Raw genomic sequence first — 18074 nt, 5'->3', positions numbered from 1 at the left:
CGCCAACGTGGGTGAATCTTAAAAACAAAATGCTGAAAACTAGGAAGCTGCGCACAAAACTATGTACTGTGTGATTCCATTTATTCTAGAACACACAAAATGGATCTCTGGCATCAAAACGCGAATCAGTTGTTGCTTGGGGCTGGAAGACCGGGGCGGGGGGGGGGGATACTACGTGAAGAGAGGCATTTCTGTATATTAATTTTGGGGTTGCTACATGGATTTTTAGGTTGGGAATGATATGCTTTATAATGTATATAAACTAGACCTCAATAAAGCTGATTTTTAAAAATATGGCTGTATAAGGGGGTGCCTAAGCAGCTCAGTGGGTAGAGCATGTGACTCTTGATCTCAGAGTCATGAGTTCAAGCCCCGCATCAGGCACAGAGCCTACTTTTTTTTTTTTTTAATGTTTATTTTTGAGAGAGGCAGAGACAGAGAGACAGAGACAGAGCGCGAATAGGGGAGGGGCAGAGAGACAGGGAGACACAGAATCAGAAGCAGGCTCCAGGCTCCAAGCACAGAGCCTGACGTGGGGCTCGAACTCACAACCTGCAAGATAGTGACCTGGGCTGAAGTCGGATGCTGAACCGACTGAGCCACCCAGGCACCCCGGAGCCTACTTATTAATAAATAAGTAAATAGGGGTGCCTGGGTGGTTCATTTGGTTAAGCATCTGACTTCAGCTTAGGTCATGATCTTGCAGTTCATGGGTTTGAGCCCTGCGTTGGGCTCTGTGCTGACAGCTCAGAGCCTGGAGCCTGCTTCGGATTCTGTGTCTCCCTCTCCTGTGTCTGCCCCTCCCCCGGTTACACTCTGTCTCTCTCTCTCTCTCTCTCAAAAACAAACAAACAAACAAACAAACATAAATAAATAAATAAATAAATAAATAAATGTATAATGTATGGAATTGGTACCAAAAGAGACAAAGAGGGACAGAGCAATAAACAAATTAGAGAAACTGACTGGAGTTTAAAATAGTTATGAATTTCAAACGTGGTTATTCTGGCTTTTCAAATCAGGTTGGTGGAGAGATCCATTATTCATCAATGGTATTGAATCAACACATATAACTCATAAAATAAAATTAGAGCCTTATCTGTTACCACTTACAAAACATACATTCCACGTGGATTAAAGAGTTAATTCCATAAAACAAGAAAAGCAAGCTTTAACGGCCCTGGGGTAGGGGTGGGGGTTCCGGGGCCTGGCCCCGAGGAGCCCTGCTGGGTCACACTGTGCTTGGAATCCAGCAATGGAGAAGCTTGAGGTCCTGGAGATACCAGGGCCTTGTGGCCCTTGGCTGGGGTTCTCCAGCCTCCAGCCCTAAGGCTAAAGACTACCTCTGAAGGCCGTCCTAGCGGAGGCTCAGCTCCCCAGTCTCTAACACGGCACAATAGTGGTACTATTTCCAACTTGAAGGTCTGTAGAGAGGGCTGCATGTGGGGAAACGCCCAGTGCAGCAGCTGATTCTTGGGAGGTGTGACAACAAAGGCTGGTCTCTTCCCTCTGTGCGGGACCATCAGGCCTGGGACAGAGCTGGGAAGGGTGGCCCTGTGGGGGAAAGTGGGCATTAGGCTTTGTGTCTCACTCTGTGCTCTCAAGTGACTGGGAAAGACCCACAGAGGAGAGGGGGCTAAAATCAAGTGGCAAGAGTAGAAACCCAAGGGGACTGAAGCACTCAGGTACGGAGCTGTCTAGACAGCCTGAGACAACAGCATGAATCCTTGGGGTGCCCCCTCACCTTCCTGGGGAGGCTGCTGAGGCGCTGAGGCACTGAATCTCTGGGCACAAGTCCTTGAGTGAGCTCACTGGATCTGTCATGGAGAGCTGTTCTGATTCCAGAAGATGCCTGCCCTCCCTTTGTATCCTGCAAGTCCCAGGGGGGAGATCTGGATTAAGCTGAATTAAGAGGCAGGTGATGATCACAGGTGTTGGGTGCTTGGGCAGGGGTCTCCATGGTAATGGTGCCATCTGGCTTTCTTGCCTGGCAGCAGGCCTTGTGACTTCATGGTGGAACCTTCTCTGACAGGCAGAGGGGGATTTGCCAGGGGGAAGAGCAGGCCAGGAGGAAGGGATCTGCCAAGGGCAGCTTTGTCTTTTCCATCAGAGTCTGAAGATTAACCTTGATCATGGCACAATGTGGGGCTACCACTGACTCCAGAACGGATGCCGAGACGGTGGCCAAGGGACAGCATAAGCCCCTCTGGAGAGTAGGTGGGGACATACCTGGCCTCCTTGAATCCAGAACCCACTGGTGAAGTGGAGCCAGGGCCCAGGCGGGCAAGACTCAGACATGGGAGAGCCTCTGGGCCAACACCTCTGGATGGCAGGAAGGGTAAGGTCTAGGGAGACCCAGCCCCTGCAGGGAGACTCTCCCCATAAACTGCTCACGAGGCTCGGCAAGCCTTCATTCTTGTGTTGACTCCCTTCAGCCACACAATCAGCCATCCAACCCACCTGTATGTGTGAGTGTCCTGGGGCTGCTGAAACAAGTCACCATAAACTGGGTGGCTTAACACAACACCAGTGTGTTCTGTCACAGTTCTGAAGGCAGGCTCCTTCTTGGGGGCTCAAGGAGAAGGTGTTCCTTGCCTCTCCTAGTTCCTGGTGGCTCCTGGCGATCCGTGGCATCTCTTGGCTTGGGCAGCATCCCTCCCGTCTCTGCCACCACTGTTGTATGATGCTCCCCTTGTGTCTGTGTCCAAATTTCCCTCATAAAGGACACCAGTCATTGGATATAGGGCCATCCTAATCCAGTATGACCTCATTTTACCTTGACTGCATCTACAAAGACTGTCTTTCCAAATAAGATCCCTTTCCCAGGTACCAGGAGTTAGGACCTCAACATATCTTATGGGGGACACAGTTGAGACCACAATACCATGTAGGTCATTGTGAAAAGAGCACAGGCTTCAGAGCAGGGTAGGCTTGGCCTCCAACCCTGACAGGGCCTCCACACCATCTTGTTCCCTAGGCCCAGCAAAGTTGGGAGGGGGCTCCCGTGGTCTACCTGCAGAGGGGCCGTGGTGTGTCTGGGGAGGAGGAGGAGGTCTGGTCCCTGCTCCTCAGGAGCTCACAGTCTGTGGGGCCATGGGCCGTCACCAAGGGTTAGGACTTTCAAAAGGGACAGTGGTGGTCAAGCTGCACACAAGGAGTTAGGACAGGCATGACCACACATGTGGCTGGGGTGGGGAACTCAAGGCCCAGAGACCCCAGCAAGGATCAAGAAGGCCAGGGCCAGACCATAAGTCCTTCCTATGGGACTCAGAATCCACGGGGTACCCCTGCACGCCACATGTACCCGTGGGCTCTGGGTCTGACCCTGATGGGCAAAGGTGGAGAATGGGTTGTTTTTTCACTGACGGGTGCTCTGGGCTTCTGTGTCCCACTCTGGGCCTGGGAAGTAATTCCTTATTCCCCTTCCCAGCCTCCCCACAAGACCTGCCTTCCCCTTCCTATTGACAGGGAGTCTGGCAAGGACTTTGCTCCTGGACAAGCCCAGTTTAATATTCTCTTTCTTCCTCCTTCTCTCCCACCTTTCTTTCCTTTATTCCAATATTTGGTATCTGCCATATGCCAAGGCTGTTCTAGGCCTTGAGGATACAGAAGACAGATGGGCCTAGCCTCAGTGGAATTTATAACTGGTGAGATGAGAGATATTAAGTCACCATGCAGATGAATGTTTCACAGCAGAGGTGTGGATGCTCCGAATGAGGGGCATCAGGGTGGTGGAAGTCAGCAACAGAGTGAAGCAGCTAAACCGGGGAAGGATGGGAGCCTGGAGCCACAAGCTGAAGTTGTCAACCAGGAAAAAGGAGAAGGAAGAGATTCCAGGCAGGAGCATTAGCATGAGTGAAGGGCCTGTGGCAGGAGGCTGCTTGGCGAGTTGAGAAGGACTGAGAGGTCTGTGTGGATGGACTGGACAGTGCAGGGAATATGAGATGGCCTGAGAGTCAGCAAATTAGCCCCGTCATTTGTTGGAAAAGTATCAATATTGCATGCCCACAATGAGACGAGACCACCACACCCCAGAATAGGCAGACTCAGACCAAGAACGTTCCAGCGTGGGAGATGTGAGGCTGGAGTGATTGGGAGTCAGCGCAGGGATTGGGGGAGGCAGGGGTTGGGAAAGCTCCTTTGAACTGAGTGGGGAAGGGCAGATCTGGGCATAGGTTCTAAAGCAGGGCCAAGCTTTGTGTGATCAAGGAAGGGCAAGGAGGCCTGTGTATACAGAGTGGAACCAGCTGTGCGTGGGGGAAGGATGCAGGGCTCTTGGGTAACCTGACTGTGGCTGGCAGCTGCCGCTGGGTTCTCCTGGAGGGGAGCACACTCAGGTTTATGCTTTGGAAAGACCCCTCTGGCCTCCAGTGTCAGCAGGAATGGGAGAGGGGGCTAGGGGGCGGGGACTTTGGGCTGCGGTAACAGGTGGAACACCATTCTCTTTCCAGTCATCCCAGAAGAGCTGTGAGCCTGAGCCCAGCGTCTCGGCTTCCCAGAGCCTCCTGGAGGCGGCCGGCCCAGAGCCCCTGTCCCAGCACCCACAGGCCAGCCGTTCAAGGGGCAGTGAGCCCCTCAGCAGCCTTGACCTCTCCCATGGGTCTCCGGTGGCCTTAGAGTACCTGCCCTTCTTTCGCACCTATGGGACTCTCCTGGCTGTGGGGGAGCTGGTCCCACAGCCTGAGGCTTGCAGGGACCAAGAAGGAGACCAGACTGTCAGAGATCCGGCATTCCATGAGGACTCAGAACCGCCCAGCGGCTTCTTCCCTTTCTACCGCTCCAAGGAGGAGTGTTTTCCCAGGCTGGGCCTTCCTGGCAGGTCATGCTGGGGCTCCCGAGACCCATGCACCAGGAAGGAGGCGCTGGCCGGCTGCGTCTGCAGGATGACCGTCAGCTGCGCATGCTCTGTGAGTGGGCGTGGCCCCGGGGAATGTGTTTAAGCCCCTTGAGCTTCAAAGTCCTTACAAAGGGAGGCAATGGTGGAGCTACTGGGGGAGCCGTTGTGAGAATCATGTACAGTAACGCCAGGCTTAGCCGGTGTTCCCCAACAGAAGCACCTGTGTAGTCCTTATGACTCGCTCGGCACCCCAGCCGATGCTCCAAGTACATCATCTCACCTGTCCTAATAATAGTCCGATGAGAGACGGCTGATTGCTGCTCCCACATGACAGAGGGGAGAAAAATGAGTCTCAGGGCAGTTAAGCAACTTGGTAGCAAGAGCAAACCTGGGCTCCGACCCCAAGCCGGTGCCCTGTCGTGTCACTACCAGTCACAGAGCTGGGGGCCGTGCGGTGACCACAGAGACGGAGCAGGCGGGATGAGTGGATTGTGATCCCAGATGCACTCCTTCCGGCCGGGAGGCCCGGGGGGCTGAATGATATTGCTCACTGTTCTCCAGTCTGCAGAGTAGTCATGCACCCTGCCTCCTTCCCTACCGCTGCTGGGGTGTTGCAGGCACAAGGCCAGCGCTGGATTTCTAGCCAAACTTGGGAGCCTGGCTGACCGTCTTGTCTCCTTCCCACACAGGCTGCCTCGGCAAGCCCAGACCACCTCCCTGGGTCCTCTCGCTCGCCACCCTGCTGCCCCATCCTGCTGGTCCCAGAGGGGCACTGCCATGACAGCGGCCTGACTGCCCCTTCCTCCAGTGATGCTGCCTTCAGGGACCATGCCCTTGGTGGCTCGGGATTCGTGCCTTACTACAGAACCCTCGAGGAGGAGCTGCACGCCAGCCCTGGGCCTCCAGTCTCTCCGCTGGGGAGCCAGGAGCCCACAGGGATGCTGCCCAGGCCTGGTGCAGCGACTTTGTGAAGGAGTGTGAGTTACTAGCAGCTGGAGCCGCTGAAGACTGGGCCCCAGCACCTGCTCATCTGCAAGAGCTGAACGTGGCTGGGGGTGAGGGTTCCAGAACTGGCCTGGGACCACAACTCTGCCTTACCTCCCCCTCTGCCTGGGTGCCTAGGAACCACGGAGCTGGCAGGAGGAGCCCAAACGCTGGCAGGCCTGTCCATCCCCTCTCAGTCTATTTGGGTGGGCCAACAAGAAGATCCTGTGCCCTGCCAGGGTGCACCTCCACACCAGTGTCCGACTGAGCAGGCCTGGGGCAGGAGCAGTCCTTCTCCTCGAGGACTGAAGCTGAGATGCTCAGCCTGTGCCCCCCGCAGCCACAGCCTCAGCCTCAGGAAGTGACCCCACAGCCCTGGGTGCTCCCTCAGCCCTCCTAGCTGGAAAAACTGCCCGAGGCCAAGGGGACAGCAGCACCCCCAAAGGCACTCCACCAAGGAGATGTCTGCCCGGCCCAGCACTCAGACCGTCCCACGGTCCTCCTCTGCAGTAGCCTGTTCCAAGCTCAGAGGAAGGGAGCAGGACCAGGGTCCTCTGAACAACTGAGGAATGCAGACCAGAGACTAAATAAATCACTTCACTACAAGGATTGGAGTTGGTGCGCTAACGTGGTGCTTTGGAGTAATGCGTGCAGCTTGCATTAAGTGAGCATTTGCTATGTGCTAGGCACCTTACAGAGACCATCTCTGTATCCTCATGGGGGTAGACCCTTACATCAGCTCCATTCTCCAGATGAAGAAACAGGCTCAGAGAGGTAAGTTGCCTGCCTGGGCTCACACAGCTCACAGACAGCGGAGCTGGGGTTCATAGCCAGGGCTGTGTGGGCTCAGGGCCTGAGTACTTAAAACCCTTCCCTACACACCCCTCGTCACTGGGTCTTGATGCAGCAGGGAAAGAGCCAGCTGCCAGCCATCGGGCACCGTGGAGGCCACCCCACATCGCCTTTTCTCCTTCCCCCTTTCCTTCCCTGGCTCCCCATGCTTTGCAGCCGCAGGTAGGGGAGAGCAGCATATGACACATCTGCTGAGGCCCTCCCCTCCCTGGCCTCTCTGGATACCATTTCCTGGTGCCCCAGCCTGACCCCAGACTCCAGGCTCACCCCACACCATGGCAGATGGCTCTGAGGCTGCAGCACGTGGTTATGACAACAGCATGCGCTCACCCACCCCACCTGCTCCTGGGACTGTGCACCATGGTACCCACGTTCATAGCCACTCTGTCCCGGTGCACTGGTTCCATGGCCCCCCTCCTCCCTCCCCTCCCCGGTGACCTGATGGCTGCCCCTCACCTGCTCCCTAGTCCTCCTGAGGACAGTGAAGTTGAGAGGCCATGGGAGAGAAATCATTGGTCATGTTTCAGTTTTGTCCAAGAATTTCTTTTTTAAAATGCACTTTTAAGTATTTCTTGGGGCATTCCTATGACTTCCCTTTGGGCTGGGTTGGCAATATGGTGAAGAAATATATGTGCCCTCGCTGCAGGACTCCTTGGCTTTGTTCTTGGAGGGGGTGACTGGTCTTTCCCCTCTTAGATTCCCCATGGCTGGGTCCAACCAGCTGGCATCCCTGGGCTGTCACCACCCTCAGAGACACAGATTGGGTGGGGAAGCGTCTGGCTGCGTGTTAGAAACTGGGGCCACTCTCTCCCCGTACAGCCCAAGCTGGGTCGGCCATATGACCCCGATACACGTGGCGGTCATACACGTGGCCTCCCAAGCATCAGCAGGGCCCAGAGCCCTGCAGGTTCTAATCCCAACCCTCCTGGGGGGAGATGCACAAACCTGACTGGCTAGCAGGCTGAAGAGAACCTCCAGTGTTCAAGACTGAGAGTTTTCTTGAGGAAGCTATTTGCAGGAAGGATCTGGGGCAGGAGAGGTCCTGGGTGAGGGAATGAGTTATCTGGAAAAGCAGTCTGCTTCTGGTCGGTCCAGCTGATGTCAGCGAGTTGTTCTGTGCTGACACAGACCAGGCATGAGCACACGTCAGGATACAGAGGCCTAACAACGATAAGAGCTAACTTTCATTGTTGGCCCTGTGCTGGCCATGGGGCTGAGCATTTCACGTGCATTGATTTTCAGTTGAGAATGATTTCATGTAGGGGGCCCTGGGTGGCTCGGTCAGTTAAGCATCTCTTGATGGCGACTCAGGTCATGATCTCACGGTTCCTGAGTTCGAGCCTCCCCCTGGGCTCTACACTGACAGTTCGGAGTCGGCTCGGGATTCTCTCTCTCTCTGCCCCTCCTCCACTTACACTCTCTCTCTCTCTCAAAATAAATACACTTAAAACAAAAAAAGAATGATTTCATTTAGGTACAAGTAGCACCCCCATTTCACAGATGAGAATGTCTAGGCACAGGTTGCTTAAACGGCTGACTGAAGACTACAGAGCCAGAAACCAGTAGAGGCAGGCTTTGAACCTATCTAATGTAGACCCCATGGTCTTGACCATTACGCTTAGATATAATACATGTTAATAAATGGTGGGCTTACATTAGCTTATAGTAGACCTCTAGTTCTGTGTAATAATAAGTCATCTCAAAACGTAGTGGTTTAAAATAACGACATACGTGCATTTTCTGACTGTTGTGAGGGTCGGGAATCGGGGAGCAGCTTGACTGGGCCGTTGTGGCCTGGGGTTTCTCGTGAAGTTGTGGTCAGGGTCTTGGGCAGGGCTTGGTCATCTGAGGGCTTGATGGGCTGAAGGCTCTGCCTGCTCACTGCCTCGGCTGCCGGGTTGATGCTGGTTGTTTGGGGAGAGCCTCACAGCATGGTGACTGGCTTCCCCAGTGACCCTAGAGACTGAGACAAAAGCTGTCATGACAGTTACAACTTAGCCTCAAGAGTCACATCTTCTCACCGTTGTCATACTCTGTTGGTCATGCAGATTAGCTGTAATTCAGTGTGGAAAGAGACCTCACAAAGGCATGGATGGTAAGTCTGGGGGGCCCTGTTGGAGACTGGCTGCCATAATGGTCTAAAACAAGATAGCCAAATTCTGGTGATTCACGGGGAAAGAGAGCTCATTCACCGCGGCTGGTGCACAGGAGGAGAAGGGGCGGCTTGGCAGGCAGGAGCCCTGCGGTGGAGAGGTAGCCGGCTGACGTCACAGGACGCCGGCTACAGCAGAACCACGCAGGCTTGGGGGCAGTGGGTGACTTCCCTTCTGCCCCCGCCCCAAGTGGGCTTGTACCTCGTTTAAGTATGGTTCTCCTGAGCCTTCTCCCTGGCCAGAGCTTTTGTCACTTTGCAAATCTCTATTTTGGAGAAAATCTAATCCATATGGTTTGGGGGGATTTTGCTCTTTTAAATTTTTCCTTTGTACTTTGTACAAAGTTGAGAGTTCTTTGGAGTCCTTTAAAATCTCTCCTCCCTCAACAACAGGAAGTGTGCTCTTTGCCATGTACACAGGGACCCTGGAGCACAGAACAGTGGGATTTGGGTGGGTTCAGAGCTGGGGGGTTTGTCATACCCTGTGTCTTTCCTGAAGGTGACTCACAGCAAGAGGGAAGACCTGTACTGTCCCTGGAGGTGGAAAGTAGCTCTAATTCCTGCCTGCCCTTCCCCCAGTCCCCGGTCCTGGCCCCCGTTCTCACACAGAGGGCGTTCAGGTCACACACACGTGCTGGGGTAACAGTGAACTGCCCAGGCAGCTGCGGGGAAGGAGACCACAGCTCGAGCTGGTTTGCAAGGAGCCAAAGCCTGCCTCGGCGTGGGCCCGGGGAGTTTGTCTCAGTGAGATGCAGGCAGATGGCTGCAGGACGGGTCCTATGTCCACTTGTGGGGCAGCATGAAGACTGAGGACTGCCCACAGTCACTTTGCTGGCCAAGGTCCTCTGCCGTCAGGCTCCCAGCCTCAGCCTCCCCTCCCACAGCAAGGAGCATCTTCCAGGCATCCTGCTTTCCCCGCTTGACATTGTCCAGCCTCTTCCTTCTGGCCACCTGTCCTTCTCTACTACCTTCATGGGTCAAAACCCAGCTCATCTCTTTAGGACCGGCCCAAATGTCCCCTCCTTCCCGAGGCTCTGAGTCTGCCCTCAATACTTTCCCCTGTCCCTACTGGCCTGTTTTCTTTTCAGGTGAGGCAGGGTATGGGGTTTTCTGGCCTCCCCTCAGGGTCCTGCAGCTGATGCTTGAAGAACACATTATGGGGGAGACCTGCCCATGGCGGAGCAGGTAGACATCTTCAACACAAACTTGTCTCTGCTATCAGCGTCTCGCGCCCTCTGCACCCCCAGCAGGCTGGCCCACGGTAGGTGCTCTGCAGAGGCTTTGGGATGTGGTCTCAACTGCTGTACTGGATCCTCCCCCCACCCCACCCCCATGTCCCTTTCCTCCTACAGAAACTCCTCCAGTCTAGATCTACTGGTCCCTTGACCTGCCTGGCCTCCACTTCTCAGCACCAGCCCACGTGTGTCCATCAGTTGAGAAGAAAAGGTCAAGGAGAGCCAGGCTTTCCTTCCTCTCAGATGAGCACAGAGCCAGCAAGGCCCATGGGAGTCTGTCAGGAAGGAATGGATGGAGGGTACCCCAGGGTACTCCCCTTGATGACCATGGCATCTGCTCCAGAAGCCCTGAGAATATGAGTGTCATTGGCAAATGTTACTACCAGCTTATTGATGGTGGGGAAAGTGAAGCACAGAGGTTAGGACATTTATACAGAGGGGCCAGGGCAGGGATGAGAGCAAGGGCTTTGGGGAAGTCACCTCCACTTTCTGAGTCTTGGCCAAGAGGCAGCACCTTGGTTAAGAGCTGGTCCTGGAGTCGTACAGCAAGTGCATAATCCTCCATTCACTGCCTGTGTGGCTTTGGGGAAATTGCTTAACCTCTCTGAGCCGTACTCTTCTCACCTATAAAATGGGGACTTTCTTCACAGAATACAATGAGATGGTATAGGTGGAGCATATAGTACTGGGCCAGCTTAGAGCCCTGGTTAAAAAAAAAAAAAAAAGACCGTGGTATATTTGAGGTCTTGATGAATCAAGGCAGGTGAAGAGATTGGGGCTGTCACCTGTCTTTACTGAGGCATTCTCCCTCCAAGTACAGTCAACTCCAAAAATCCTCCGCTGGGTCCTCACCAGTCTCCTCTGACACCCTCAGACTCCTCTGAGTCTCCCAGGTCTGCACCTCTTTCAGTGCCCAAGTGCATACTCCACCAGCCCAGGGCAGAGGAAACACCAGAAAATTCTCCCCACTGGGGCAGCCAAGCGGTTCCCCCCCCCCCCCCCCCCCTCCTGGGAGTCCCAAGTGCTGTACAGCAGCGCCCTCTGCTGGCACATCTTGACAAGACACGCATATCTGGTGGTGCTGTGGCCCAGAAATTTCAGACCTTTTGGACACCACCTAAGAGGGAACTCATCTGCACTCTCTCTCCAAAAGACAGAGGGGGAAATTGAGGCCTGGACTTGCCCAAGGGCAGCGGCAGCACCAGAAGCAGAGCCCAGGCCGCCCAGCCTCCCAGTGGCTGCTTGGCCCCACTTCACAGCCCTACACCTCTTTTCTTGACTGGGAGTCACATTGAATAGACGCTGGGCCAAATACAGTCTGAACATGCTCTGAATAGACTTTCTCAAAGAACTGTCAACGAGAAGCTCAAATAGCAGCTAGAAAATCACTGTATGCTCCTTCCCTTCCCTTCAGAATCAGGGAAGAGACCCGAGAGCTCCCATTATCTGAGGCCAATGCAGGACTGCTGCAGCAGGTGCAGCTGGAGGGTAGGCGGGCAGCAGCTGGAGGGTAGACGGGACGGGGCAGAGGGCCTCTGTCACCATGATCCAGGCAGAGACGTCAGAAAGGGCTGCATGTCAGAGCCATGGAGGAGATGACTGTTGGGATGGGGCCCAGGGAGAGAAAGGAATCGCAGACGGCATCCAGGATCCGGCCTGGGTGACTGGCTGGGTGGGGACACGGAGTAAGGCATGCTTGGGGAGTTAAAGAGGTCATCAGGGACGTGTCACATGGGAAATGCTGTGGGGTCACCCAAGTGGAGGTGTTGAGTAAAGGTAGGCAGGCTCAGAAGTGAGGTCTGAGTGGAAGATAGGTGCTGGTTTCCTGGCCTCCCCCCTCTCCCCTCCCCCCCCTCATGGAAGCACCGGGGAGGAAGCACCAAGGAGTGAGAGCAGGGCAGCAGAGAAGGGGAGAACAGCTGAGGGGTGGGGGGATGGGCTTCCAGGAGGCGAGAGAGCAGGAGACAGGGGCACGGCCACAGGTCATCAGACTGACTGGAGCAGCCGGCTCAGGACTGTGCTTCTCCGCTGGGCTTGGCTCGGCAGGTGGGGAGTGAGGGCTTGGCCGAGGGAGAGTTGAGGAGCTAGAGCCGTGGGGCTGGATGGACTCAAGTGCAGCTGGGAGACTCGAGGCCTGGGGGCCTTCCCTGAGCCCTGCCTGCCACACAGGTCCCTCCCCAGTGCTCCCACAGCCACCTCCGTGTGGCAGCTCAGACAAAGTGTCTACTCTCTGACAGCTCCCAAGAACAGAGGCTGGCACACAGTGGGTCCTCAGGCAAGTCCTTACCTGAAAGGGCAGATGAGAGGTGGGAAGTGGTGGCTGTCAAAGGTCGCCCATCCCGTGTGCACCGCCCACCCCCCCACCACTGCAGTGGGAAATGCTCCTGGGGGCTACCTTCCAGGAAGGAGTTGAGGGAGCAAGGAAGTGAGGGGTGTTTTTCTTGCCCTGGCAACCCAGGAAGCTGATCTGTCTGTGCCTTAGTTTCTGTACCTGCTCTCTCCCGAGGGCAGAAGACACGTGTGCATGGCGACATGGCAAATGCTCCAAAGCAGGGAAGCCAGGTGTAAGTGGCAGGCCGGATCCCACAGCCTGGTGGTCTGGGATTCTCCAGGCCTGGCCCTTGACTGCCGCTGGACCTGGGTCCTCCCCCTGCCTGGCGGTCGGTGTGCCTCATGGGCAGACCTGTGACATACATTTGGGAATGGAACATGGACTGTGGTTCCTTCTGGAAAGGAGTCTACTCCTTCCCTCCTGCCGCGTTCATGAAAGGTGCAAAGCAGCGGATTTCGGGACTCAGGCGGCTGTCCCAGAGCTGCCGGAGCCACTGCCTGCCAGTTCGTGCCGACACGGGACCGAGGAATGACAGTCCGCCCTAGCACCCCGTAGGTGGTCCTCCAAGAGAGTGGGTCTTTCGACCTGTTGACTTGCTCAATAGTGACGGTAAAAAAAGGGCCATTCTTTGGAGACCTTTTATTTATTCTACTGTCCCGGCACACATCCCAGGCCTGGTAGGTAGGCCAGTGCTGATGGTGAGCCCCGACTCCTCAGCAGCCTCTTGGCCCTTAGGATCAAGCCTCAGTGGTCAGACTTTGTCTTGCTTGGGAAGAAGGAGGCCTGGGTGACGTGATGTGGATGTGCTGGTGGGAGAAGAGCAGGCCCAGCAGAGCCCCCTTCTTCTAGACCATCCCCTCACCATTTTGGGTGCCAAGGTTGGGTTCCTGCCGGGCATTAGCATCGAATCATCTTCCTTCTTGGAAGGGGATCAGGAACTCCCAGTGCACCAAAAGAGGCCTCTCCACACAGCCAGGCCAAGCTGGGTCCGTCCTGGGTTCAGGGCCTCGCTGCAGAGAGGATACCTGAGGAAGAGAGGACTACCCCTCTGCCTTCCTGGGAACCCAGGGTGGAAAGTGTAGGCTGAACCCGGGGCTGGAGGGAGCTGGGCCCCTGGAGAGCCGGAAATTAGACATGACCCTGAATCCCCAGGTCTTGCTTGGGCCCAGGGTGCTGAGTGGGACCAGGCTGCGTGACCATAAGCATCACCCGCTGGGGCTGGGAGGGGGAAGAGAAAGCCCGCAGCTGATTGGAATCTGTACTGTCAAGATTGTGTCAGGTGAACAGAGGGGTCTACCAGAGAAACAATCAGCAGGAGACATATATATTAGGTAAGCGTGGGGTCTAGCTGGGAAAATCTGAAATCTGGAGCACAGGCTGGAAGGCTGGGAATGCTTAGGAGCTGACATTGCATTCTACAGGTGAAATTTCCTTTTCCTCACGGATGCCTCCATTTTGTTCTTTAAAAACAAAACGAAACAAAACAAAAAGCAAACAAAAACATTGGGGGCACCTGGGTGGCTCAGTCGGTTAAAAGTCTGACTCTGGCTCTGGTCAGGATCTCATGGTTCATCAGTTCGAGCCCTGCATCAGGCTCTCTATCCCCTCTCTATCCCTCCCCCACCAGGATTCTCTCTCTCTCTCTCTCAAAAATAAATAAACATTTTTTTAAAAGATTGTATTTGTAAGTAATCTCTACACCCAACTCACAACCCTGAGATCGAGAGTTGTATGCTGTTCCAACTGAGCCAGCCAGGCACCCTTCCACTTGGCTTGTAAGGCCTTTCAACAGTTTGGGTGGAAGGCACCCAGATGATCAAGGATAAACTCCCTTACTTAAAATCAGCTGGTTTTAGGTGTTAACTATACCTACAAAAATACCTTCGCGGTCCGTTAATGTTTGACTGAATCACGGGGTGCTGTTGCCCACCCAGCCAAGTTGATACAAAGCTGACCCTCCCTGGGGGGGATAGTAATGCCTGCTCACAGCTGCTATGAGGGGGAAGCAGGACCACGCATAAAGCACCCCCCTCCTTCCACGCACAGACCCTGGCCTGAAGACATCCTCATAGCTAATGTTTATTTAGAGCTGACTTGGAGCCTAGCCTGGGGCTAAGTGCTTTCCACACACTATTTGTTACTCATGGATAGATAGGGTTCTGCAACCTGGGGCTAGCCAGAGAGGTGTGGAGGGTGTGTCGAGAAAGAGTCCCTAACCTCTAAAACGGGCAAAATTGTGTGTCCTGTGTCTAGTGAAACTGTCTCTGGCTTCCAATCAGATCATCACAACTAAGAACTTGTGGCCGAGCTGCAAGCCGCTCATTCCGTTAGAATTCTTTCGGTGCTCTTTTGGAAAGAGGATGTGTCCTCACAGGTAAACAATCCTATCACAGGTCTTGGTGTTTGTAATCAAATACTTCCCGACCTTGGATAAGGCCTTTCTCTCTTGTAATGAGGCCGGCCAAACTGTCCCGGACACCACTTGCAGTGTCTCGGAGGAGGACTGAGCGAGGCGAGGCCGGGCATCTGGGCCTCGAGGCGCCGAGGACGTGTGGTGGCAAGGAGTGGGCGCGGGAGAAGGGCGGGCTAAGGGAACGCCCCGCGCGGGCCCCAGCGTCCCGGACGGGCGAGGTGCGGCGCCTTTAAGGTCCGCTGGGGGCGTGCTAGCAGCGGCCACGGGCCCTCGGAGAGGTGAGCGCTGGCGCCCCGCGGGTCCTGTGCTCGGAGACGGGACTCGAAGTAGGACCTACGGCGCGCCCGAGTCTCCCACCTCCTCCCCCGAGCGCGAGCCGGCGGGTGGAACGCCCCGCGGACTCTCACTGGGCACCCACCCGGCTGCGGGAGCGCGAGGCGCCGCTACTGTGGCCATGGGCAGCTTCCAGCTGGAGGACTTCGCGGCGGGCTGGATCGGAGGTGAGCCCGGTCCTGGATAGGAGGGAGCCCCCCCACCCCCACTCCGGAGGTGAGTGTGCTTGTGGGAGACGCCCGGGCCAGGGAGAAGGAGAGAGAGCCGGCCGAGCTCACACACGGTGCTGGGGTCTGGGGGCTCCGCACCAGTGCGCCTCCGCCTGCTGCCCGAGCGCCCCTCCGCCGCTGGCCTCGCTGTGCTCGCGGTGCCTCGCCTGTTGCCGGGGCTGACCCCCGCCAGCCTCGCAGCTACTCTCTGAGCTGCGGCTTTGCCTCAAAGTGAGGATCCGCCCAAGCGGCTCCGGTAACGATTAAACCGGCCGTCGAAGCCGACAGCCAATGGAGAGTCCGGGCGCGCACACACCCTTCGGAGACTCGGTGTGTGCCTGAGGTTGGGGTCCTGACTGCAAGAGCTTGTGGGTGAGGGTGGCGATTGCTCCCGGCGCGGGAGGGCGCCTGGCTTCGCGATGCGGCGCCTCCCAGGAGGAGCGCTGGCTGAAGCGTGCCGGCGGTCTGGGAGCCCAGCCCCTGGCGGCAGGTGCCCGTTGCCAGATAGGAGGAACCCTTCCCGTTTTCAGCCTTTGTCGGCTGTCGGGTCTCTCCTCCCAGCACTCTTGGACGAGGTCGTCCCTTTGAGCGGCTGCTAGAGCCGCTGTTTGCTGGACCTGGGATGGGCTTGCGTGGGCGAGAGTTGCATTGATTTCCTTACTTCTCTGATCTTCTCTTTCCAGTAGATTTAGTTCTCCTCTTTTCTCAGCTACTGACCAGGTTTGGGGAGGGTTTGAGAAGGACTTCCCTTTTTGTTAAGTATTAGCTTTCTTTTGGCCCCATCTAAGAGGATCATCAGAAAAGGGGTGCTGGCAAATGCAGCCGCTGCCCAAAGACAGAATCCAAAACAAAACTAAAAACCTGAGGGACTGAGGCAGAGGCTATAATTAGCATGTTTGTGCCCCACCAAGAGTTTTGGAAATGGAGAAGACCAGGAGATTTGTAGGAAAATGAAAATGAAACGAGAGCCACAGACCAGATAGTATTCCCGCCCCCCCCTTCTGTCCCTTTCTGGTGGCCCCTCCCACCTCTGTCCACCCACAGGTGGCTGCAGGCCCCTGCTTCTCCCTGTCATGAGCAGAGGTCTTTCCTTCTACCAAAAGCAGGTTTTTTTTGTACAGGCTGTCTTGAGTCAGACTGAGACCACCGTGTCCTAACTTTACCATGGGGGGGTGAGGGGGGTCGGGAGGCTGTATCCAGAGGCTCATTGGCCATATCCAGGCCCTCTTCTTTTTTTTTTTTTTTTTTTTTTTAATGTTTTTAAAGTTTATTTCAAAAGAGACAGAGCGAGTGAGGGGCAGAGTGAGAGGGAGACAGAATCCCAAGCAGGCTCTGCAAGCCAGATGCCCAGCTAGAACTCCTGAACCTCTGAGACCATGAGCCAAAACTGAGTCAGATGCTTAACCTACTGAGCCACCCCTTTGGCCAACCATCACCCACCCTGAGGGAGAGCCTTCCCTGCTTAAGGCTGTCCACTTAAGTAGCCAGACCAACTTCAGGAGGGCTGCCCCTGGCTGGGTTTGAGAAATGCCCTAGAGGGTGAAGCTGTCAGAGTAGCTCCAGGTCTGTGGTGACTCAGGGGCCTTCCCCAAGTCACGCAGTAAGCAGTGGATGGTCCTTTATTCTGCGATGGTCCTTACTTTCTTGATGTTAACATTTCTCATGTTTTGCTCTCGGGGCTTTCTCGCTTCTGTGAAGTGAGGAGAGTGTAATAACTGAATACTTAGTAGGTAGCAGAGGCTGTTTAAGTGCCACATGTATTTTTTAATATTTATTTATTTTGAGAGAGAGAGAGAGAGTGAGTGAGTGTGTGAGCTGGGGAGGGGTGGAGAGAGAAGGAGAGGGAGAATCCAACCACACTCCATACCCCGTGTGGAGCCCAACGTCGGGCTCAGTCTCATGATTGCAAGATCATGTCCTGACTGAGCTAAAATCAAGAGTCGGTTGCTCAGTGCAGGGGCCCTCACATGTGTTTTTTAAAGTTGTTATTTATTTATTTATTTATTTATTTATTTATGGGGAGAGAGCAATTGCTAGTGGGGGAGGGGCAGAAAGAGGTGAGAGAGAGAATCCCAAGCAGGCTCTGCGCTGTCAGCTCTGAGCCGCATGAGGGGCTCAAACTCACAAACTGTGAGATCATGACCGAAGTGAAATCAAGAGTCGCTCAACTGACAGAGCCACCCAGGTACTCCCCACACACATGTATTTTTGAAACAACTTCACTGTGGGGCACCTGGGTGACTCAGTCAGTTAAGTGTCTGACTCTTGATTTCGGCTCAGGTCACGATCCCAGGGTCATGGGGTTGAGCCCCTCATGGAGTCCATGTCGAGCCCCACGTCCAGCTCCATGCTGAGTATGGAGCCTGTTTGAGATATTCTTTGTTTCTCCCTCTCTCTCTCTCCCTCTCTCCCTCCCTCCCTCCCTCCCTCCCCCTCTCCCCCTCTCCCTCCCCCTCCCTCCCTCCCTCCCCCTCCCCCTCCCCCTCCCTCCCCCTCCCCCCCTCCCTCTGCCCTTCACCCACATGCATGCTATCAACATAAATAAATAAATAAATAAATAAATAAATAGTAAACAAATATTAAAACAACTTTCTTTAGGTTATTTTACATATACTAATATATACTCATTTCAAGTATGTAATTCAGTAATTTTTAGCGACTTTACCAGTGGTGCAGCCGTTTACCATAAATTTGTTTTAGCCCATTTTCTTCCCTGTGAGATCCTTC

At 54.9% G+C, this 18074-nt stretch overlaps 2 protein-coding genes across 7 annotated transcripts in view; both read left to right on the top strand.

The window, feature by feature from the left end:
• The first annotated feature begins 1243 nt into the window (after positions 1 to 1243).
• On the top strand, positions 1244 to 6430 carry LOC147584454 (uncharacterized). Its single transcript, XM_086703598.1, has 3 exons — positions 1244 to 2338; positions 4452 to 4907; positions 5527 to 6430. The coding sequence occupies exons 1-3, from the start codon at positions 2297 to 2299 to the stop codon at positions 5806 to 5808; spliced, it is 780 nt and encodes a 259-aa protein (XP_086559724.1). The 5' UTR covers positions 1244 to 2296; the 3' UTR covers positions 5809 to 6430.
• Positions 6431 to 6481: 51 nt separating this feature from the next.
• Positions 6482 to 18074, top strand: part of SLC25A48 (solute carrier family 25 member 48) — a 51402-nt gene continuing 39809 nt past the window's right edge. For 2 of the 6 annotated variants that reach the window (XR_015250063.1, XM_086703570.1), the window contains exon 1: positions 6483 to 6595. Coding sequence is in view for 4 of the 6 variants with exons in the window: in XM_086703570.1 (XP_086559696.1) it covers positions 6538 to 6595 (58 nt within the window). In the remaining 2 variants the exon portion in view is untranslated. Of the gene's footprint in view, positions 6596 to 14963; positions 15306 to 18074 lie in introns of those variants that run through there. The other 4 variants (XM_086703576.1, XM_086703560.1, XR_015250062.1 and 1 more) reach the window with 4 other exon arrangements.

Source organism: Puma concolor, chromosome A1 (genome assembly GCF_028749965.1).
Source record: "Puma concolor isolate L17-30 chromosome A1, mPumCon1.1.hap2, whole genome shotgun sequence".
NCBI classification, from domain to species: domain Eukaryota; kingdom Metazoa; phylum Chordata; class Mammalia; order Carnivora; family Felidae; genus Puma; species Puma concolor.
This window is presented reverse-complemented; position numbering and strand designations above follow the sequence as displayed.

Bases quoted from the DNA above. Each gene is read 5' to 3' on its own strand.
- LOC147584454 (XM_086703598.1), top strand. From the start codon at position 2,297: ATGGGAGAGCCTCTGGGCCAACACCTCTGGATGGCAGGAAGG. The intron at 2,339-4,451 runs GTAAGGTCTAGG...TTCTCTTTCCAG, and splicing joins ACCTCTGGATGGCAGGAAGG to TCATCCCAGAAGAGCTGTGA. The intron at 4,908-5,526 runs GTGAGTGGGCGT...CTTCCCACACAG, and splicing joins CCGTCAGCTGCGCATGCTCT to GCTGCCTCGGCAAGCCCAGA.